Raw genomic sequence first — 23886 nt, 5'->3', positions numbered from 1 at the left:
CTATATATACTTATAATAATCAACAACTGGCTCTAGCATCAAATATCAAGATTTGGACAGTACTCTGGATATAAGTTGAATAAGAAGAAAACAAAGATAATGTTACTTTCAACAATGACAGAGGAACGAGAAAAGATTGGAAAGATAACGGATTGTGCCATTACTACAAAGCTGATAAACTATTTAGTGATAAATGTATCATCTTGAAATGAGAATAAAGATAATTACCAAAAAGTTTGGACAAGAATTATCAAAGATTTGCAGAGAGGGGGAAAATTAAATATTTTATTGTTAGGAAGAATTTCAGCTGTCAAAATGAGTATCTTACCCAAACTGAACTTTTTTTTTCAAATGATTCCAATTTATATAGAACAAGAGACTCACAGCAAGTGGCAGAAAGTAATAAATTACTTTATATGGAAAGGGAAGAAACCAAGAATAAGATTCAAAGTGCTACAGGATGATAAAAATTAGCAGGACTGGCAGTACCAAATATCAAATTGTATCATCAAGCAGCGGCGTTAGTTTGGATAACAGATTAGATTATAAATCCAAGTAGTAGACATAACAAATTGGAGGCAGTGAACACCAAAGGAGGCATTCATAATTACTTATGGATCAAGAAATCATGGAAAACCATGCACAAATAGGATGGGACCCCTATTATAAGGCATCAATTGCTTAAAATATGGTTTCAGTGCAGAAATAGATTGAGTCCACTAATCTCCCCGCTGATGTCCCCAGTTAATGCTCACTTTTTCGCTACATAGTAACAACAGCAAGAGTATTATATGCAGTAAAATGGAAAGCAGTTATTTGTCCTGATGTGTCAGAGTGGAGAGATAAGATTTATGAATATGCATCAATGGCTAAACTAACTACTTAACTACATAATAGACTGATAGCCAAATTTTGGGAAGAATGGAAGGATTTTTTGATGACCTAAGTAGAAATTAACATTAATTAAGGAAATTTAGTATAAAGACAAGAATAAAAAGAAAAAAGAAAAAAAACTGATATTATAATTCATAAAGTAACCAAGGAGAGGGAAGGACAACTATTACATAATTATGCTTAGGTATGGCAAATTTTGAATGTATTCCTTTATTAGTTCAATGTAATTTTAATTGCAGTGCTTGTACAAGTCTCAAATCAATTCCACACGTATTGTTTATATAAGATTGTATGTCTCAACTTAATTTCCAATGTAGTTGTTTGTATAATTTTTTATTATGCACTTTCTGTTTTCATATCTTTTCTTTTTAAAATAAAATCTTTTTAAAAAAAATTTAAAAAACATACTTGCCCAGGCTAAGGCTGTTCTATCCTTTCTTAAGGAAGGAACAGAAAACAGGTACTGGTGGGACAAACAAACAAACCCAGGCCTAAGTGAAGAGAGGGCAGTCTTTCAGGAATACCAGAGTATTTGTCTCCCACTAGCAAATTTAGAGACATCTGGGAGAAGAGACGCAAAGAGGTGAAAAAGATCTACTAAGTAAGTCAGAGTCTGGCTTGGAGCCTAAGCTTAAACTACATTTGCCTTCAAAGGCTTCTGCTCCCTTGCAACTTCACTGGCTAGAACCAAAAGTAAGCCAAACAGAGAAGGGACCAGCACCTTGAGGCAACCAGTTAGCAGGGCCAACTCAGGAGATGCTGGCCCCTTAGAAGTCATGGCAGGAGCAGCTGTAATCAAGGACACCTACTTAGTCATGGCAGGGCTGAGTAAGAATCATGGGAGCAGCCAGAATCTCCTCACTCTCTTGTGAGGCTGGGATTCCTCATCAGACGCCAGAGACTTGTTCGGGCCAGCATGGCCTTGTAGGGAGATACACAAGACCCGGAAGGAAGGAGAGGAGGTGGAACAAAGTGACTGCAGCCTCCTCTCCATTTCGAGGGCTAGCCTCTGCTTTATAACAGACTTATTAGTAGGAGCCGCTTCCAAGGAAAACTCTAACCATGACATTGAGGGTAGTGGTGGTATGGTGGCACTTCAGTCAGCAGGGCAATGTTCTCCATAGTAACTGGAATAGGATGCAATTGCACCAGAAGTGCTTCATTCTGAAAAGAGGACAGAGGTCCCCGCTGAGCACTAACATGTACGGTCTACTGTTAGCTATGCAACAGTCAAAACTTGTTCTCAGCTTGACTCTGTAGGCCAAACGTGTTGATTTCATAGCTTACTACCTTGTTCCTTTGGTAATCACCACTCATTGCCTTTCCCCCCTGATCTGGAAGTGAGGTACCAATTTATGCTAAATATATTCTTTGATTGAGACAGGTGGATTATTTGCCTTCCATACAGTCATATGCACAAAAGCACACAAAAACATGGGTTTTTGCTGCAAAACATCTTTAGGGTCACTGGTTAAAGTTCAAGATTTTTTAAAGATTAGCGTCCAGCAAACATCTAGAATGAATTTCCGAACAACTTGTCTTCTTGCAAATACACACAATCTGTATTGGTCTTTTGACACACTTCTTGTTGTAATCTGTCACTACACTAAAGACATCAATGGTATAGTTGTTGCCTGATGAATTTTCAATGGTTTAAAGACAGTTGTTGTTTTAGAATGTTCAATCACGAATATATCAATTTGGATAACGAGCTCCATGCACCATCTCCATCCTGCACTTATTACCACTACCTATTACCATTCAGTCTTTGCTGTACATATGTATGCACTGCATGGGCCAGAAAGATAGAGCCCCATGCCATGTACCCTATCATCAGAGTTATGGGCATTCTGGCTTGGGGGGTGGTTGTAATTGGCTGCTGACTTACTCAGCATACTAAGCTGCACCAATGCTTGGGAGTGAGGCAGTTGATTGTTTTTTTTTTGGCTTGGATGGGTCCACAGGACTTTTGATGGTGTAATGATGCTCCAGGGGCATATTCAGGACTGCAGGGCAAGTCCCACTTCACCCACAAAATGCCCCTGACAGCACCAGGTTCTAAGCCAGCCTAGTGGATTACACTTGCATACTGTCACCAAAGCTTAGGATGGAATTGTTAGTTTTCTACAAGCAAAACAGCTAATACACCCAATAGCAGAAAGAATCTGATGTAAACTGCTGCACTCTATTGTCACGAACATAGCTAGAAATCTTGGGGAACTCTTGCTGGATTTAACCAAGATGTCTCTGCACTCAGAAACAGGGCCAGCCTGGTCCCTCAGCTAGACATGCCAAGAAGGGAGTCTGGAGGCCTTGAACAGAACAACCTTGGAGAGGGGCATGAAACAGAAGAGTAACACAGTTGTATGGCATTGTATAGATTAGAAGATCCATCTAACCCATATCAATAGATACTATGTGTTGAGGCCCAGGTGTAGAGTGTCTGAGAATGACAGGAATGTCCATCTTCACAGAAGTTTAAATTTTAATTCAAGAGCGGTTCGTCAATGGAACAGGCTTCCTCTGGAGGTTTTTAAAAAGAGGCTAGATGGCCATTTGACAGCAATGCAGATTCTATGAATTCAGGCAGATCGTGAGAGGGAGGGCAGGAAAGGATGAACTGGAGCTAGGCTCTCGTCGTGGCCCTTTCTTATATGCCCAGAGTAATGTCAATTGCTACTTTGGGGCTATAAAGGAATTTTCCCCCAGACCAGATTGGCCAGGGATCCAGGAGGTTTTTTGCCTTCTTTTGGGCATAGAGCAACAGTCACTGGGAGAGTAGGGGGGAAGTAGCTATGAATTTCCAGCATTGTGCAGGGGGTTGGACTAGATGACCCTTGGGATCCCTCCAAGCTCTATGTTTCTATGGATGAGTGTATTGGTTGAGTGCGAAAAGATATACATATATATGAGAAACTTGTAATCATTAATTTTTCATAGACGGTGTTAGGATAAAATATAGCAAGAATGAACTAACAATTTTTCTGTACTTTAAAGTGTTTTAAATATAGATAACCTGGTCTGGTGTTTAATTATCTTATAACTTCAGTTAGCTAATGTGAGCTCTTTGAAGTGGGACAGTCAGTTATTGTTAGGAGAATATTTTGAAACCCCATAAACATGAGAAGTTGCACTGATCAGGAGCTTCTTCTTGGAAGGGGCTCCATGTCTGTGACTTCCTTATCTTTGGGCTAAGCTATTTTCTGGGAGTAATGCAATTGCTCTCATTTAATGATCTATGCAGTTATAACAGATGGTATGATTTTCTGTTGACTGAACTAATATTGCTGATTAATCATATTTTAATAAAGATTTAGAATGAAAGCAGAAGTTCTGTAATTGTATTACTTGTATACAATACCCAGTAATTATCCTAAAATGGTATTTGTGGCATCTCTCTCATCAGGAGTTAAATGATCTGATATAGGAAAGCTAACTAGATGCCAGGGCATCTTAAGTAAATGTCTATATTTGAATCAGGCCTGACCAGAGTCATTCAGAACACTATGCTGTATATTTAAGGGGCTGACAAGTCACAGTCAATCTATGGTGACTCCTGCTGAGGTTTTCAAGGCAAGAGATAATCAAAGGTGGTTTGCTATTGCCTGCCTCTGTGTAGAACTTTATTTATTTTATTTTTATTTATTTATACCCCGCCCTCCCCACAAATGGACTCAGGGCTGCTAGCAACATTCATAAAACACAGTGAATTAATCACAAAACCATAAAATCAATAATAATCTTTAAAAGGTCATTAAAATAGTCCAGGCACAGGCTATTTAAATAAATATTTGGGAGTCCGTATATGGGTATATACGGACTTTTCTGGGCAGCCCCAGAAAAAGTGGTGGTCTTAGATGGAAGAAAGAGGACACCCACTGGCACTCAGCCAAAGGCCCAGCGGAACATCTCCATTTTACAAGCCCCTGCGGAACTGTAACAGGTCCCGCAGGGCCCGGATCTCCCATGGGAGAGCGTTCCACCAGGACGGGGCCAGGGCAGAAAAAGCCCTGGCCCTGGTTGAACCCAGATGGATCTCCTTTGGGATGTCCACCAGGAGTTGCTTGTCTGCAGAATGCAATGCCCTGCAGGAGACATAATGGAAGAGGTGGTTCCGCAGGTATGCAGGTCCCAGTCCGTGAAGGGCTTTAAACACCAAGGTTAACACCTTGAACCGGAACCAGAACTCCACTGGGAGCCAGTGCAGCTGGCACAGCACAGGATGAATGTGTGCTCGGATTGGCGTTCCAGTAAGGACACGTGCCGCTGCGTTCTGGACCAGCTGTAACTTCTGGGTCAGGTCCAAGGGCAGCCCAGCGTAGAGTGAGTTGCAGTAGTCTAACCTGGAGGTGACCGTTGCATGGATTACTTTGGTCCCAGGGCGAAAGATAGGGCGCCAGTTGCCTGGCCTGTCGAAGATGAAAAAAGGCAGGCCTGGCAACTCTAGACTTCCTTGGTGGTCTCCCATCCAAGTACTAACCAGAGCCAATGCTGCTTAGCTTCTAAGATTTGTCAAGATTGTGATAGCCTGGGCCATCCAGGTAAGGGTGTGTTCCATGCTACCTAAACACATACATCCTCTCTTATTCCACCTCAAGAGTAAGAAAAGTGAAACCTGAAAATAGGAAACAAATTTTGTATTGAACAAGAGAATGTTTCAGTCCAAAGCATACCCTATCTCATATAGTTGGTATATAGTATCTCATATAGTTATAACAGGACTAGCAGAATATTTGGATTAAACACCAGACACATTTCTCTCTTCTTCTAAGGTGGAGTCTAGTACCACCTTAGGGATTAACAAGATTTATTGCAGCATCCATCCAAAGTAGCTAAATTTATACTCAAAGAGTTCAAGCAACAGAAAAAGGATGAGCAGGTAGGGATAAATTACAAGAAGCCAATGTAAAACAAGAGCCAGTCAAGTAGTAATCAACCCATTCAGACTGGGTGAGAATAATTTCCAACTCTTGACAGGTGGGCAGGTTGGATTAACATATAATCTAATTAACAACAGTCATACTAAGATGAAGAAATTGTTGTACTACATATTACTTTGTATGGGTTCCTGGTAGAATCTGTAAAAAAATTGTCCATCAATCTCTAAGGAACTGTCTTGGTTCCTGATGTCCTCATCAAGTGACCTAGCAAACAGTAATGATTTCCAATGAAATCAAATCAGATGAGAATTATGCAGCTACAAGTCCCTGTTGACTAGAAGATCCACAATCACATGCAATCTCTCTTCACTAGACATAAGACAGCTAAAGAGTAAAACACTCCTGGTTAGGTTTGATTCAGTTCCACAACTTCACAAAAGTCACTACATCTTATTTATTGGCCTGGTTCCTAACAGGGATTTTGCCTACAGCCAAAAAAGGCAACGATAGTATAGAAATATGCAAATTTGTAATCGTTACTAAATATTTTCCATGTTCTGGCTGTCAAGATATAACTCCATGAATGATCATGTGCATAATACCAAGTCAGCATCTTGCAAAAGTGCCTTGACGGAGCTTGCTTATACATAGTTTTGAGCCTGCTGTATAAATAACCTGATTGCTGCATGTGTTTGTTCATTAATAAATTCCACTATAATCAGTGGAATTTGAAAGTAAATATACAAAAGATTGCAGTCTTAGATTATGAACAGTAATCTCAGGCACAAAGTGACAAATTCCATGCTATCCAGCTGATACAATTTCATCTCAAAAACGGTTATTTTTCCTATATATTCTCCACTCTCAGGAAGGCTTACAATCCTACGCCATCAAGCAAATTAAAGTCAATCCAACACATGACAAGCCAATGGGACAAAAACTAACTCCAGCAGTACAGAGAGCAACTCAAGTTCCAATACACAGCAACTCATTTTCCTGAAGAACTGCCAAAATAAAAAGGCTTTATCTTCCTGAAGGGCCAAAAATGAGCTCCTTGTTATACATGTGCCTGGGGACGGAGTTCCAAACCAATCAACCACCCCACCAACCAACCCCTCCAAAGCCCTCATAACCGGAAGAGTTCACTAGGATACATTAGCTGCAGCAAAAAGGGACTAGTTCTGTAGAACTGGGCTCCTTCCTATCTCCTCCAAGTGCCATGCCATTATTTGAAACTTGCAATCACCACGTAGAAACCAGCTTACAGAAGCCACTCTGCTCACGCACTCCACAGCACAATCCTAAACGTAGTTTCACCTTTCTAAATCCAATGAAGTCATCAATCTCAGAAGGGTGTAACTTTGTTTAGGATTGCTCTGATTTCACTTTCAGGCATTAAGTTAAACATTTATTTGCCCGAGCATATATTTGATTGACTGTATTGATTCCCCCCCCCCATTATATTTTACTCTGTTTTATTAGTTTCAGTTGTTCTTTTTACATACTAATGAATAGTTTTAATATTGGAAGCTTTCCAATTTCACACTATGATGATGTTAACATTGTTATTTTCCACTCCCCAGAAGCACATGACTGAGGAATAAATATTCTAAATAAATAAATTACGCCACATAGTCGGTTAGGAATAAACATACTATGTAGTAGTAGTAGAGCAGTGTGATGTTCCAAGTTGCCACCTGACAAGTGGTCCTCTGTATTCACCTACTGTTGTGAGGAAAAGGAAGAAAAGCCGAACAGTAAAGCACTTCCCATGCTGGGGGGAAAAACCCACAGACATAAGTTATATGCCTAAACTTATTTCCTTTCCTCTCCCACAGAATACAATTGTCAGTCAGTAAAGAAGGGATTAATTGTTGTTAAGGAAGTGATTAATATGTACATTACTCACAAAATTCCATGGAGAACACTTAATACAGTTCTTGGTTGGCATGTAGATACCAGCCCTAAGTGGCTGCGTGTCTGTGAGCCTATTCTAAACAGTTTATTGAAATTGTATTTATTTATTGAAATTAAAGCTGATTTTATAATTTTTAATTTTATTTTTACTTTATTTATACCCTGCTTTCTCCACAGTGGGGACCCAAAGTGGCTTACATTGTTCTTCTCTCCTCTATGTTATCCTCACAACAACCCTGTGAGGCAGGTTAGGCTGAGAGTATGTGACTGGCCCAAGGTCACTCAGCAAGCTTCCATGGCAGAGTCCAGAGTCAAACTTGGTTCCTAATCCAACCTTCTAACCACTATACTACACTACACTGGCTTAAAAGGTGGGTTGGGGCAACATTGTGAATTTATGATTTATATATTGCACACAAAAGAACGAGGGAAGCATTTTTGAAAAGTTTTAGGCAATAATCCTAACCATATTATGTGGATCAAGCTCTATACAAATCTAAACTTATTTCCAAGTAGATTTGTTAAGAACCAAGGTGGGAGTGGCTCAGGAATGAGCTACAGCTGCACCATTCAATATGATTTTTTTTTTCAAAAATCTACTCTCCTAAGAAAACAAATTTCAGTTCTAAAAAGAAATATTCTCAAACTTGCTTTTGGCAGAGAACTATTTTGAATTCAAAGGTGTACAGCTGTTCCTTAACATGGAAGTATGTGCCAAAATTTCGAAAGTGGTATTCATGTTAATCCTTATGAAAGTAGAATAATCCACACATATACATGTTCATAGGCAGCTTTTACATCAACTTTGTCCTCTCATCCGACTGGCCCTTTTTTCAAGCTCCTATATGGCCTTGTCCTCTATTTGTGCACAGACAGTTAACAGCTCATTCCTTCAACAACAAAAATCTGCTTTATTTTAAACTTGTAAAAAAAAAAAAGTTTCCGGGACAGGATGCTATCAACACAATTAGTTTCATGTGTCTGAAGAGGAAACAGTGCGCTAGTCAGTTACTCTGTTCATCTGTTAAAAATGCAAGGAGCTAGACTCCTGCAGAAATTAAGGTAATAGAAGCAGAGGGGAGAAAGACCTTGAAGTCTCTGCAAGCGTAGTTGTTTCTATGTTGTTAAAGGTACTGTGCTATTCCTGTCCAGAGTTACTCATGCGTGAGGGATTTTTTAAAAAAGAAGAGAATCACCCACAACTCAGCCTGCCTTTAGGGATGGGGAGGGGATTGTCAGAGGTACCTGCAAATACATGGAGGCTTCTTATAAAAGCTTTTTTCAAAGGTACTGTGCTATTTCTATGCATCATTACCCATGTTTCTCAAAATAAAAACCAGGTGGGCAGAGACTCCTAAGGGTCATGTGAGAAATGTGTGTGTGGGGGGTGGGGGGTGCTTCAGTGCACATCAGGTGCAAAACGGAAACAGCAGCTAAAAATGGAGAAAATGGATTACCCTGAGGTTTCTGGAATCGCTGCTGTAATGGTAATTTCACAAAGAGTTGCATCAGCAACCAGATTATCACAAAAAATCCCCCTGGTGTGGAAGCAGCCATGGTTTCACAAATGAACTGCCACCACCCAGAAAATCAAGTCTTACCAAAGTCAATAATAATTAATTGTTGAGTTATGTGATTAAGATTCATTGATGTTCTAATACATGCTTCTCTTTCTGGAATGCATCCATTAAGATTATTTGACATTTAAAATTATTACATTAAATTAACACATTAGAACATTCTAGTTAACATATCCGCCCTTTTAGATAGTGCTAACAGCACGATGCGGGGGGGGGGGGGGAGCACTCAGGAAGCCAACTGGCCCAAACAGCAACATACCTCCCACTTAGATCAACATAAGCCAGAGTTACTATGGCACAACTCCCTGGTGGTATCCTTGTTGTGTCTGCCAACCTGCATCCCACAGGCATAAACTCCTGTGCCAGTGTGGGAGTGAGTGAGCTGCGGGGGCATGCCAAGAGTTAGCTTCCTAAGCTTCTCCAGCCTAGAAACAACCCCAACATAGGCAGAAATTCACACTAAGAAAAAGTTGGCATCGCTCACAGGAATTCATGCAAAGGGAAAAGTGAACAGTACCCACCCCACCTACGCAGCCCCACCCAAATGGCCAGGTGGAGCACAGGATGCCAACTATAACCACCACCAATTTCTCTGAGCCTCTGTAGCAGCCACACCCCCTCCCTAGGACCCGATCATGGTCCCCTGCCCTTCATAAACTGCAGACATGATGCCCAATAACTCATTAGAGAGGATGTATGACTCATTCTCAGAGCTCCCTTTCATGCAGACTTATCGAATGTTTGGCACTTTTGGTGGTACGGAAAGAACACAGTAAGCACTTAGCAATATCAGACAAGCACTTAGAACTAACACCTGAGGGGAAGAGCAAAGCCCAGACTGTGTGGCTAGCATCTCTCAATGCAGACCCCTAACAGGTACCTCAATTCCAGAGACTCTGCTCAAAAGGGCAAGGTTGCACTAACACATAAGCAAGAACTGGAAATCCAGCAGTTCCAGCCCGGTTGTCCACATCCACCTCCTCTGTTCTCCTTGCTCAGGGCCAGGTGCTTCCACCCAATGGTGGCTTCCACAACCTAAGCCAGGAGTGTGGGGAGGGGTGACCTGAACCTGGTACTCCAGGACCGAGGATCATGGCATGCATTGTGGCAGGCCCCTGAGAGAGTCTACTCAGAAGAGCTGCTTCAAATGGAAGGGGGGCAGGGATGCTTGCAGCACACTCCCATGACAGCCCCCCCAGTTGCATGAGAGGGCACAACTGTAGGCTGCTGGCCCACTGTACCCAGTCTGTGCCCTCTGCCATTGCTGCACATGCCTGTTTTCCTTCATGCAGGCAGCAATTCAACAGGGAGATTCCGGTGCATGGCCATTACAGTTCCTGCCCCTCTGCTCAGATTCTGGTTACAGTCCAGGTCCTGGAGCATCCCGCCTCAGGCAGCTGCTCAACATGGGAGTCTGTCTTGCTGATGAGCATGCTACACTAGGGATGGCCCAGTGTGTCTCCCCCTGGCCCCTGGGAACAGCTTTCACTTGCAGAAGTGTCATGCTGGACAGGGAAAGTTGGCGAGTCCTCGTAGCCCTACATGATGTGCAGTCTAATCAAGTCTGGGTTGTTCCACAACTGTTTCCCTGTCTGTCTATGAGGGGATAACACCATCTCCACACCCCTCCCTCCCCTTTCTGGTACTGAGGAACAGGGGCTGCATTGGCAGCTGACGACTGGCTTCACCTTTAAGTGCCATTCATAGGGCTGTCATTAGCGGCTGTTGCGTGACTGGTGGATGCTACCAGCACTACTACGGACTCCAGAGCACGTTCTGCTATCTGTGTCTGGCAAGGGGCATGCTTTGGTATATCCCCCTGCAGAATGTCCACAAGGAGCAGATGAGCAGCAACTTAATTACATGAGCATCAAGACGACTCCTCCCTGAGGCCCTCAGGATTACACTGTAAATCTTTTTTTTTTATATGTCAAATACCATGTCTCTCTCCCAAGTGTACTGTTTGGGACCCTTAGTCCAGTTTTTAAAGTCTGTAAACCAGAGAGTGGATGCGTTCAGACTCCACAATTAACCATTATTTGTGCAACAAACTCTGGCCCACAACTCCTACTCACCCTCAGCTTGTGGAATGGCCTGCTGGAAGAAGTCAGGAAAGCACCCACTTTCTGGTTTCCTGCAAGCTAGAAAGACTGACTTATTCAGGAGGGCTTTCTGTTGAGATTATAGGGCTGCGTCATAATAGCTCAAAGAGAAACCATGGTAAGGGACTACAGACTAAACTACTGGGTACTGTCTGCTGATGTAGATATGGTCCTGCCAAGTAGTTCAACATTGCTAAAGATGTCATGTTACTTACTTATGCTTTAATTCAGAAAGGTTTTATCTCTGTTTTCAGCTTTATGCTAGTTTGCTGCTACCATATCCTATTGCATCTGCTTTCACTGAATGTCCTAACTGTTGATCATGTTGTATTTTTGCTCTGTGAATGTCCTAGCTATTGATTATATTGTATTCGCTTGCAGTATATAATCTGCCTTGGATCTCAGTGAGAAAGGCAGACTACAAATAAAATAACAACAACAAATCCCAATTTCTATATAAATCCTGGTTTGTATAATTCTTGGTTGACTCTAACCTCCCTATACTACTAGGTCTATAGCAATGCATCTCTGAGAGCGGTACTACTCAACGAACTGTGATTTGTGAATTCACACATCACAATAATTACAAACTGTGATTAACACACAGGCTACAAATCCTAGTTTGGTGTCAAACAAGAACCTCCATTTTTAACCACCTGCATTTAGATGCCACAACTAACCAGAATTTGATCTAATCAGCATTTATAAACCACAGTTTATCAAGATGCTTGTGGTCAGTGATGTTAAAAAATGACTATAAAAATTCTTCTATGACAATATTCAAATCTTAATGGTTTATACAGGATCTAAACACAAAATGCACAGCTCTCCTTATTATCCTCAAGAAGATTCTCTCATGGTGGTCCCTAAAAATAATGCAAATTATTAATCTTAATATTTTAAATATAACAGCTGGTTACTGTTTCAAACTGCTGCTCTGATTTTGAGAGGAACAGCCAGTAACAGACATGATGCAGAAGTCAGAGTGTCAGATTAGAATCTGGAGATGATGTTTAAATACCCACTCTGCTTTGGAAGCTAGCTGGGTTACCTTGGGCCAAACACTCTCAGCATAACGTACATCATAGGGTAGATAAAGGTAGTCCCCTGTACAAGAACCGAGTCATTACTGACTTGTGGGGGACGTTGTACCACGACATGTTCTTGGCAGACTTTTTATAGGGTGGTTTGCCATTGCCTTCCCCAGTCATCGACACTTTACCCCCAGGAAACTGGGTACTCATTTTACCCACGTCAGAAGGACAGAAGGCTGAGTCAACCTTGAGCTGGCTGTTGTAAGGATAAAATGGACAGGAAAATGGCGTAAGCTTCTTTGAGCACCCACTGAGGAGATAGAACTTTAAACGAAGTTAGTAAGATATAACTTGCAACAAACCACCTCTCCGCACAAATATGAGAAGGCTAAGCATTTTTTCCCTACAGAAATATCACTTCTAGATAGTAAGGGTGAATGTCTGCATGCTGTGATAAGCAAAGTGCTCATGTCTATTGCCACCCACCCAGAGTTCTGTGTGAATTCGTCATGCTAGGTTGTATACGTATTTTTTCCTATTCAGAGCAGGAAAAATATTATGCCTTGAGCATTTCCTATATCCAAGAAGGGTGGGATGTCAGCATCACGTGAATGGCACATCTGCCCTCCCACTGTTGCATCACGCAAAGGACCACTCCCGTGCTCATAATGCATTCCTTCTGAAGAAAAAATACATAAGAAATAAGAAATAATGAATTTCCTCCTGTGTGAAGGAGTCAAATAGCCTACCACTGTACTTGTAGCTCCATAATCAATAGCCATAACCTCCACACACACCCCAATACCTGTGTCTGCCACTTTTAAGCAGTAACATTAGCCAAATGCAGACTCTCAAGAGTCTGACCAGTTTGGTCTCAGGCACTTCCCTCTTGAAAAGTCAAATGGATCAAAAATAGTTTGCATTTAGGCCCAGCAAGCCTACTCACACAAGAACTACAAACCTTTCTACTGCTTCCTACCCAATTTAAATTTGCCTAGGTTTCCAAGGGCCAAGCTAGGCATGACAGGACAACCCACGACCAGGATTTCCCATTCTTTTTTAGAATGTTAAAAGCAGTCACAGGTATGGAGACCATTCATACTGCAGCCTTGACACTGGCAAAGAGGCTCTTCCCCCTATGCCATTGCCAGCTCATAAATGCCCCTCCTCCTCAGCTACACAAGTGAAAAGCATCTGGGTCAACACCAACAAAACAGCCCAAAGAAAATGTTTAAATCCTCCCTTCCACAGTGCCATCCCTGTCCCTTCTCTTCTTCTTGCATTTCTCAAACCACTGGAGATTCTAGTCATAGATTTCTCAAGTCGGGTCTGGTTTGATCCTAATTCAGTGGGAAATTAAAAGGAGGGGAAGAATAGTTGTTACCAAGGTCAAGGCGTGATCGGGGACAAGGAAGATTTTGCTTTCCACATCCATCTCAAAATCAAAATATTGTAGCAAGTTCTGAAATGTGAATTGTAACACAAACATTTCTAACAGACTTTCACAAGGGCATAGAACTGGGCAACGGGCCAAACGATGGCTGTCATCTGCCCAAAGCTCCGTTGGCAAAGACTTCATACTTCTCCTCGTCTCATCAAGCCATTTTGATCAGCACTCCTCTTGTGCATAGACTGACAATGCTTTCTGTTTAAACAATGGAGTGGAAAGAAGTTGGAAGTTTGCTACAGGTTTCCAAGCACAGATCTATTGGCACATCTCCCAAAAGACAGACAAATGAATGTGTATACATTGCATGGACCACCTCTGTAAATATCGTGGAGTTGGACTGCATTTTCTCCACCTTCCAGGAGAATGCTTAAGGATCAAGTGGGATTCTATAACATAATAGAAGACAGTGAACTGACAATAATTGCTTCGGATTCACTAACAGAATGTGATCTTGTCCACAACCCCCCACCTCAAGGTATCACCTCTTTCTTATTTCTCTTAGAAGTTTACTCCTGATGCCAACACTCTCATAACCCAGTCTAAGTGATTTTTACGGGGGCTGATGTCCTGCAACTGGGGTTGGATTCTTCTCGCTGATCTCCCGCCAGAAGTACCCCCCTTCAAATCCTACGGTTCTTCCAATTTCAGCTTGCAGTTCAATTTCAACCAAGGCCTATTCCCAACCCAGTCCCACCCCATCTGAAGAAGGCAATGCTTCTGAGCACGTGCAAAGTGCTTTCCACTCCCAGGCCTGGCTCCGCTGCGAAAGGAAGGCTCCGAGTGCCAAGGGCGTGGCACGCAGGCAGGGCCTGATCTCCAACATCTCTTCTCCGAAACACATCCTGGAGGGCTACCGACTGGCTCTCCCTACCTCCAGGGCTTCCCTCTCCCTGTTCCTTTGTTCTGGAGCCAGGGCGCACGCTGCAGCGCTCACGGCGGGTCCTGCCAGCGACCACACCTGACTCTGCCAGGCGGCGCAACACACCCTGGAAAGGAAAGGGACCCGAGAGGAGGACCCGGCAGCCCCCTTCTTACCTCTGCAATAGCTTGCCAGGAGCACCAGAGCCAGCCAGACGAGCGGGGCGAGTCGCTGCATGGTCGTCAGAGGCACGGCTCTCGTCCCAAGGGGTCTGGGTGCTGCCCCCCACGAGGCTCTTCTCGCCGAAGCTCCTGCAAACGGCTACGGAGACCCTCTGCGCGCCTCTTCCCCTTGGGTGGGAAGCGGCAGCCAGCAACCCCTTCCCTTCCCCTCGCTCGCTCGCGAAGGCAACCCTGAAAAACAAACAAACTGCCCGAAGTTGGAGCCCCGCAGCCGAAAGTGGGCTAGAGCTGGAAGCGCTCCAAGCTTAGAGACCAGCCTGCCGGGGGCGGGCAGCCAATCCCGAGAGGGCGCTGAACTCGAGCGGCCAATAAAAAGCAAGAGGAATCTTTGTTCTCTTCCCCCCCCCCCCCCTTCGGCCCCCACGGCAGAGGGAAGGCCGTTGAGTCATGCCTCAAAGTAACAGGACACCCGCGGGCAGCGGGCCCGGGCGTGGCGCAGCCTGGCTTCCCCCAGCTTCAGGGCAGGCGGGGAAGAGGCTCATCCCGAGTTACAAAACTGTATGCAATGGGCTGCCTATGGGGGAGAGAGGTTTTCTGATTTTTTTTCCCCTCGTTGATGACCACCGCTGTCTCTTGTTTTGATAGAGGCAAGGAGAACTTTTGCTCTGGAACTGGGGGAAGGGAATTTAGAAGCTCTTATAATTTTGACAAGAGAACCCATGATCGTCAAGGGTTTAACAGTTTGCAGGAACAATCAATCCGTGCAAAAAGGAACAATGAAGCAACAGCCCGAGCCAAGATCTCAGTGGGATCCAGACTGCCCATAGAAATGGAATTTCAGGTGGGGAGTCGTGTCGGTCTGCGGTAGAAGAGCAAGATTCGGGTCTAGTAGCACCTTAAAGACCAACTCGGTTTCCAGGTTATGAGTTTCTTCAGATTTATTTAGAAGAGAGAAACTGACTCTCGAAAGCTTGCGCAATAGACGTGTATTGTGTCATAGCTGCCCTGACAAAGGGCTATCCCAGAGTGTTTCCCCTGAGGCCTCAAGGCGCTGGTTACAGATTCAGCGAATGTTACCATCAACCGCAGGGCCCCTTAGAGATCCATGAGGAACCGATGCTGAGGCGTTCAGCTAGAAACATCAGACCTTGAGAATGGCAAAAGGAGACGTGTTAAGGTATAACAAACACGGTGTAATAGTTTCATAAGTAAAATTTAAGTACACGTGATTTATTATTATTTTACATATTAGGTGATTTTGTTATTGTATAATAGTCAAGGGAGGACAGAATTTATAATTTATAGATAGACATATATAGAATTTATAATTTAGAAACATTCCTTTATATTTCGTTTAGGGATATTTCTTTATATTCTTCCCACCCACACACACACACACTCTTTTGGGTTTTGCTGGAAGAGAAGTTGCATGCCAGTGCACCTGGAGTTCCCCCACAACTGCCCCCAGGGATTCCAGGCTGTGTCCTGGCAACCCTAACTCTGCCTAGGATTGCACTGTGGTATTTTGAGATTTTGCCCTAAGATCTCATTACCATAATTTGTTCTAGAGCAAGGCTTCACGAGTGCTATGTATTTCAGTTGCTCTTTGTACTAAAGTTGTTTTAAGCTGTTCCTCATTCTCCTAACCCAGAAATACTGTGTAGAGAAGTCTTTTGGCACCTTAAAATCTTTTGTTCTAGCTTTTGCAGACTTCAGCCCTCTGGTTTTTTGCTGTATCAGGCTATTCCTCTGGAATTAGTACCCAGAGCAACTATTGCAGTATTTCAGACCAACAAGATTGAAGACCAACAAGATTTTCAGGGATAAACTTTCAAGAGTCAAAGTTTCATTTGCCAGATACCCTGTATCTGATGGTGTCTGACAAAGAGAGCTTTGACTCTCTAAGGCTTATACCCTAAAAATTGTGTTGGTCCTCAGTGTGCTACTAGATTCAAATCTTGCTGTTCTATTGCTACCCACCTGAAACTACTGCTGTATTTGAGGCATAAGTTTACAATGGATGCTAGTAATGGAAGGAAAAGGAATGTGTTATCTTTGAAAGCAGCATGACACTGGATAATCAAAAACGTATCAAAGTTTTTTTCCCCCCAGCAGTTTTAAATAACTCATGCTTCACCCTTTAATGCATTCCTTTAGGCAGAATATAAACTTTCATATGTATTTCCAATGAGGTTCCAGTGCCAAAAGTATGGGAATGAATTGGTCGTATTGGCATAGGTTGCATTGTCAGGTGGATTGATGACGGTTCTCAAAGTGATGCTTCAGCCGTTGAGCTCTTTTTGGAACAGACAGAGGCTGCTGCAGTGAACATCCAGCAACAGACAACCTAATACCCTTTGTGTGCCCCAGAAAGGATGAATGCAGAATATCTTTGCTACATTTCCCAACATTGTGCATGTTTGTAGAGGCTTTTCAAAGAAATCATACTTTATCAGGATCATTTATAGACAGTTCTTCGCTGAATCCAGAACAAAACTGTACCACAGCCAGAGGTTGCAAGCTGCTTGTACTGTGCTTTCCTTTTCTCCTATCACTTTGTCATTTTACAATGGGAATAAATTAGTTATTTTCTCAATAAAATACAATGATGTCTGTATCACATTATAACTACGTGTTACTTACTTTTAACATTTGTCTGTCCATATTACTACCAAAGTCTCCCTAAGACCCTAACATGTACTGTGGTAGAAAGTGCTATCAAGTGGCAGCCGACTTATGGTGACCCCTCATGGGGTTTTCAAGGCAAGAGACAAGGCAAGGTGTTTTGCCATTGCCTACCCCTGCATACCAACCCTGGACTTCCATGGTGATCTCCCATCCAAATACTAACCAGGGCTGATCCTCCTTAACTTCCGAGAGCTGATGAGATCAGGCTAGCCTGGGCCATCCAGGTCAGGGCTCCCATGTGCTATCCCTTTCTAAACTTGTTAGTTTTAAAACCAAGGAGCATGACTGTCAATGTTTTAATAAATTGTTGTCTGTATATTATGCAGTAGAAATTGTTATAGTACTTGTAAAAAAACATGGAGCCCTTAACTGATCTATCTTATGAAAGTCACTGTTTAATGGGGGAATTGGAATGGTGTCATCACCGCCAAAATAGATAGGAGCTCTGAGAAACATATTAAATTACTCCAGGGTATTTTTTTATCTGATGGATAATTGGGGGCTAGTTTATCTAAGAGCCCCGTGGCACAGAGTGGTAAGCTGCAGTACTGCAGCCCAAACTCTGCTCACGACCTGAGTTCGATCCTGGTGGAATCCGGGATCAGGTAGCCGGCTCAAGGTTAACTCAGCCTCCATCCTTCCGAGGCTGGTAAAATGAGTACTCAGTTTCCTGGGGGTAAAGTGTAGATGACTGGGGAAGGCAATGGCAAACCACCCCATAACAAAGTCTGCCAAGAAAACATTGTGACGCAACGTCCCCCCATGGGTCAGCAATGACTTGGTGCTTGCAAAGGGGACTACCTGTACCTTACCTTTTTTATCTATGATGACAGGAAAATAATAATGCAAGAGATTATATGTATTTTTCAAAAAGACATAGATCCTTCTCAAGAATAAATAAGATTCTGACACTGAGAGACTTGCGATGCAATCCTAGGAAGAGTTACTCCAGTCTAAGCCCACTGAAATCAATGGGCTTAGACTTGGGTAACTCTTCCTAGGATTGCACTGTTTGCCACCAAGATTTCCAAAGTAGAGATTTTACCTAAGGCTTTTTCAGATCGTAATCCTGTGACTATGACTTATAAGAGGAAAGTGGATATTTTTAGATGGAGATTAAATGAAGTTCTGCTAAAAAATGAAATAACTGTGAAAGATTGTAAAACCAAACTAAGGAATTTTTGGGAATTAATTTGAATAAGAGTAGGGATATGAGAGTCGTCTGGGATGCAAGTAAAACTTTAATAAGAATCAGGAGAAAAAGCAAAATATTTTGAATGAGATAAAACGTAAAGAAGGAGAATTAAAGAAATCTCCAGCAAATATAATTATTTTGCAACAAATTAAGATTAAGCTGCCCTGAGCCCATCTGTGGGGAGGAGGGGGGTATAAATCGAATAAAATAAATAAATAAATAAATTTACAGCGACAGTTATTGATGTTAAATTTAAGAGAAATTGAAACAAAATTTAATTATATTAAACAAAAATCTTTTGAATTTGCAAATAAACTGGGGAAATATGGTTGGTATATAAATTGAGAAAGGAGAGAAAAGAAAATAATATTGGGGGAAAAGTGGGAGATGCTGTATTAAGAGGTACCCTAGAGATACAAAAAGCATTTCATCTGTATTATTCGAATTTGTAAAAGAGCTGTGATATAGAACTGGAAAAAATAAATGAATATATTAGTAATCATAGTTTACCCAGGATTACAAAATAACAAAGACAAATTATGAACGGACCTATAACAATAAGAGAAGCGGTGGATGCTATAAAAAAGATTAAGCCGGGTAAGGCACCTGGGCCTGATGACCACCCAAGTAGTTGTTATAAATGTTTCGAGGATGAACTTTTACAACCCTTACAAAATACAATGAATTCTATTTTAGAGGGAGGTATGAATTTGAATGTATGGCTTAAAGGACATTCAAGAAACAATTTTTTTTAAAAAAATGACATTGTAAGTCACATTCTTGTCAAAGACTGATTCAAGAACTTTTGAATCATCAGTAGTTCAGTCAAAAAGTAAAGCAAATATTAAAGTAAATATGAAAAGTCAGTGGTGTCTAAGAATGGTATGTGTCCTAAACATGTATTTCCAGATTCTCTAAGGGTGTGGAAAGGGGGAAATTACTTAGTACAAGTGCAGGTGTGTGCAGTTATTTTTATCCCGTTAAAGAACTCGCTGAATTGTGTCAGAAATTAGAGTGCCACAGGGAAACCATGAAATTGACAGTATTTCCTCAGGACAGGGTGGGAATAGATGTCCTCCAAGCAGCTCTGCCAAACAGAAAGATGAATGCAAAGCTGAGTCTTGCAGTCTCTCAGTTTGAAATTCTTTCTTACAAATCTTCACATTCTGCTTTCATTACACAGACTGCTATTATATTCAATGTGATAGCCTCTCACATAATTCTTAGCATGCAGACCTATATATACTGACTTTGAAATAATTCCCCCTGAGTTCAGGCTTCAGTCCTATGCACATTTATTTGAATGTAAGCCCTATCAAACTGTCATATACAAGTGTCTTGCACTTACTGCTTAGTAAACTTTCATAGGATTGGACTGAAATACTTACAATTTTTATTCCATCATTGTAATGATCTCTTTTGTTTTCGTGAATCTGCAATCTTTTTCTGTTTGTCCCTACTCTCTTAGTATTTGCTCTAGTATTGATTTATTCCTGGTTTCTAGGAATAACAACCTGGAGAAAAAAATGCCTCTTCAATAGAAGCTTAATGGAATGTTATTTACCAGCTGCCATGGAAAGTTTCAGCTGTCCTTTTCTAGATACGAAGCCCCTATAAAAGAGGCAGGGTATTTTTTCTCCAGGCTGTTGGATCACTATCTGCTTCTCTTTCGGTGGATTGCCCTTCATTGCTGATAACGTATTCTGAGAGGGTTTTTTCCCTGGTGTTTCCTATATGTAATTGCTGTCTTTGGACAGACTTGCTCTCGAAGTACTCCACCTATATCTTTGTAAATAAACAGATAATTGCAAAGTCATCAGCACTGTCAATTTACTCGGGAAATGTGGCGCCTCCCACATGCCCCCTCCCACATCTCTTTCCACTACAGCAAACATATGGAAGAAGTGGAAAGCCCTCCTTGCAGCCCTTCAAGCCGTGCTGAGCAACGGAGTGGTTTTTAAGGTGAGATCCTAAGAGTATGGGAGATGTGTCAGGAGATCCCCAATCTAGCTCATGTCACATGTATCAATTACATGCATCCTATAGGGTTGCCAACTCTGGGTTGGGAAATTCCTGGATGTTTGGGAGTATAATGGCACAGTGGAGTATACTGGAGTATACTGGAGTATAATGGCACAGTGTCCACCCTCTAAAGCAGCTACTTTTTTCAAGGGAATTGATCACTGTTGTCTGGAGATCAGATGTAATTCTGGGATATCTCCAGGCCTGACCTGGAGGTTGGCAATTCTAATACTCAACCCTGTACCACATCTCACTGTCAGGAAAATGTGCTTTTCTTTGTTAAATACTAATCTGACAAGTACTCTCTCTGTGCTGAAAAGGATTTAAAAGTGACTAAGCAACCATCAGCAGGAAAACATCTGTGAATGAATGCAAGAATTACACAAAAAGTACAGAAGTTTCCCAGGAGTGCAACCACACCCTGGGAAAAGGAAAACAGAGGCAGAGTCAGTAGGTGGAACTTCCTGATGTATTCCATGTCCATTTACCAAGAGAGTGGGAGGTACAGTGAATTTTTCTATGTTAGGGCTGTCAAGGGGGTCAATATCCTGGTGAGTGTCCAAAAAAAAAAAGCTATGACCATTGGCAGGACTGCTTGATAAATGATAATTTAGCCAGGAGGTGTGTGAATGATAAGTCTTCACTGTGAGTTCCCACCCCCTATATCTTTGTGGCGTGGCTCATTTATCCTCTATAAATGAGAGAGACTACAACTGCTCAGCCTCCCATCCTGTTCCTGTATGGGTCTTCTCATTCACCCTTCCTTCCTGTATGGTAGCAACACAGATTTATGGCTCTTTAGGAGAAAAAGTCCCACTAGGGAAAGGTTCCCAAGCCACTTTTCACCACATTCTGAAAAGTAAACCCGAAACAAAACAACGGCCATACCTGCATTGCTAAAGGGCTAAGCTAGGAAATTGTTCCTCTTCCTCACACTGCTCAACAAAAATTCGTGGAAGAAGTCCATGAAGGGTGATGTTGAGAAATCTGGGAGCAAATCATCATCACCCTTCAGAGCCCCTTTTCGGGTGTTATGGTTCTTGTGCTCTAGTCCTGCCCACTGGGAGAACATGCAATACGCTGTTGTCTCAGTACACTCATTTGCTATTTTGTCTGAAAAGGGCAACACATGCATTTTGCTGCTTCAGTATATGGGAACACTTGCCAGTCGCCACCCCACCCTCCAAAATCTGAGTTTTGGGTAGCATGTATTGAAGCTGCAAAAAGCACGTGTTTCAGACAAAACGACAATTGTGTTCCTGTTCTTAGCATATGTGGTTGAAATGCAAACCACTTGACACCTGAAAAGGGGCATGGACTGTTAGTTAGTTGCCAAAGAATATTGTAATAAAGCCCTTAATCTAAATGAAGTTGATAAGTCAAGTGAGAAAACCTGGAGTTCTCTTAGCCACAAATGGCTTGAGCACCTACCAACAAATGGGCACATTCATACCCTATTAACTACAAATATGTTGATGATCGTGAAAAACAAATTATAAGGGTGTGATGCTTAGATACATCTGGAATTAGTCAAACCTAGTGATTCATCATAGCTTATTTCTAATGCTGAGTTGATATCTTCTTTCATTTGTGCTGAAACACATAGGCTCAGTTTGAACACAGGGTGAGCACACAGCTTTTCATCTCTGATAATAGATTTCCAGTTTCGTTCTGCTTCACAAGTCTCCTAAATAATACAAGAGCCTCTGTTTTCCTCTTCAAGACAATGCATTCATATAGATGAAAAATCTACAGGCTCTCTGAGAACCTATAGGCACGTCTATTTTAGCTGCAGTGCATGGCAGACTGTAACACATAATGCTGGTACGAACTCTGAAATATTCTTCTGTCAAGAGAGGAGAGTAATGGTATGGTACTAGGAACTACATTCCAGTAAAGTTAGCTGGCAATAGATAACCACAGGAGAAAGCACACCTACCAGATAAAGGGTTGTGAAATTCTTGCATTTGTTGGAGGCAACAAATGTCATGTCTGCCCTGTTTTCCAACACGTAGAAAGCTTTAGCTAGAGTAGAATTTGGCTAAAGTATTATTTATTGATGGTATGTCTTTTCAGGAAGTTGGGGAAAGGTTAAGCATGGAAGCCCTCAAAATTAAATTCTTCTGAAGATATAGGAATCCAGTTGCACTTAAAATTTACTACAACATAAGCTTTTGTAAGTCAGAGTTGGTCTTTAAGGTGCTACCAGGTTCCTGTTTTATTGTGCTATTACATACTAACATAGCTGCCTGTCTGGAATTATCATTAAGATGGCATATGTCACTTACCTTGATAACAAACAGTGATGTATGTGTAAATATGTAACACTACCTGTGCCTTAAAAGGGAGAGGAAAAACCCTTAAAAATCTCTTGATTGTGCTGTTGAGATAGATTTTTTAACCCCAGCCACATAACATATTGAGCTAAACAAAAGGGGGGGGCATAATATATTTACAGTGATGTGAAGTGACAAATAGGTTGGCGTATCTGTCATCACAGCAAGGTGTGGCTAGAAAAGTAGCCTCATATGCAAACATTATCAGTTATCACTAATTTTATATGGTTTTGTTTAAAAATTTAGGCCAGCTCATGTTCATTTTCTCATATCTTAGGTTCAAAACTTATCTTTTGTTCATTCAATAATAATAAAAAGTATAGCTTTATAAAGGTGCAGAACCATTGATTTATTCAATAAGCAAAAAGTGAGGAACATACACTAAAAAGAATCTGCCTCATAAGAAAGTGTGTTTTCAGTCAGGATATTCTGGTATTTGATTTCTGCCACTACGAATATTTTTGTTTCTGTAGGACATACAATGGAATTTTGTCTTGGGGTAGAAATATAACTTCAATGATAATATGTGTCATATTTTAAAGGTTGTTTGAGGGTTAATGAAGATTTATAGGAGGGAGGTGTCAATATAGTTGTCCTTCATAGCAGCAATGACAGCTGCCATAGCAGCAATAACAATTCAATTGATAAGTATGGGAGGAATGGGAAAGTTCCAGAGGGAGGGTGGAGTCATCCTACCTGATAGAAACAGGTGTTCACTCAGCTTTGAGGTCATTCAAAAGATGTAGA

General features: G+C 41.7%; 1 protein-coding gene across 4 annotated transcripts in view; it reads right to left on the bottom strand.

The window, feature by feature from the left end:
* The window catches only part of LOC129325970 (CD99 antigen-like), a 38286-nt gene extending 23078 nt beyond the window's left edge, over positions 1–15208 (bottom strand). For 2 of the 4 annotated variants that reach the window (XM_054973996.1, XM_054973997.1), the window contains exon 1: positions 14893–15208. In XM_054973996.1, the coding sequence (XP_054829971.1) occupies positions 14893–14953 (61 nt within the window). In that variant the 5' untranslated portion in view covers positions 14954–15208. The remainder of the gene's footprint in view (positions 1–14892) is intronic. The other 2 variants (XM_054973992.1, XM_054973995.1) reach the window with 2 other exon arrangements.
* Positions 15209–23886: the final 8678 nt, after the last annotated feature.

Source organism: Eublepharis macularius, chromosome 3 (assembly GCF_028583425.1).
Source record: "Eublepharis macularius isolate TG4126 chromosome 3, MPM_Emac_v1.0, whole genome shotgun sequence".
Classification (NCBI taxonomy): domain Eukaryota; kingdom Metazoa; phylum Chordata; class Lepidosauria; order Squamata; family Eublepharidae; genus Eublepharis; species Eublepharis macularius.
This window is presented reverse-complemented; position numbering and strand designations above follow the sequence as displayed.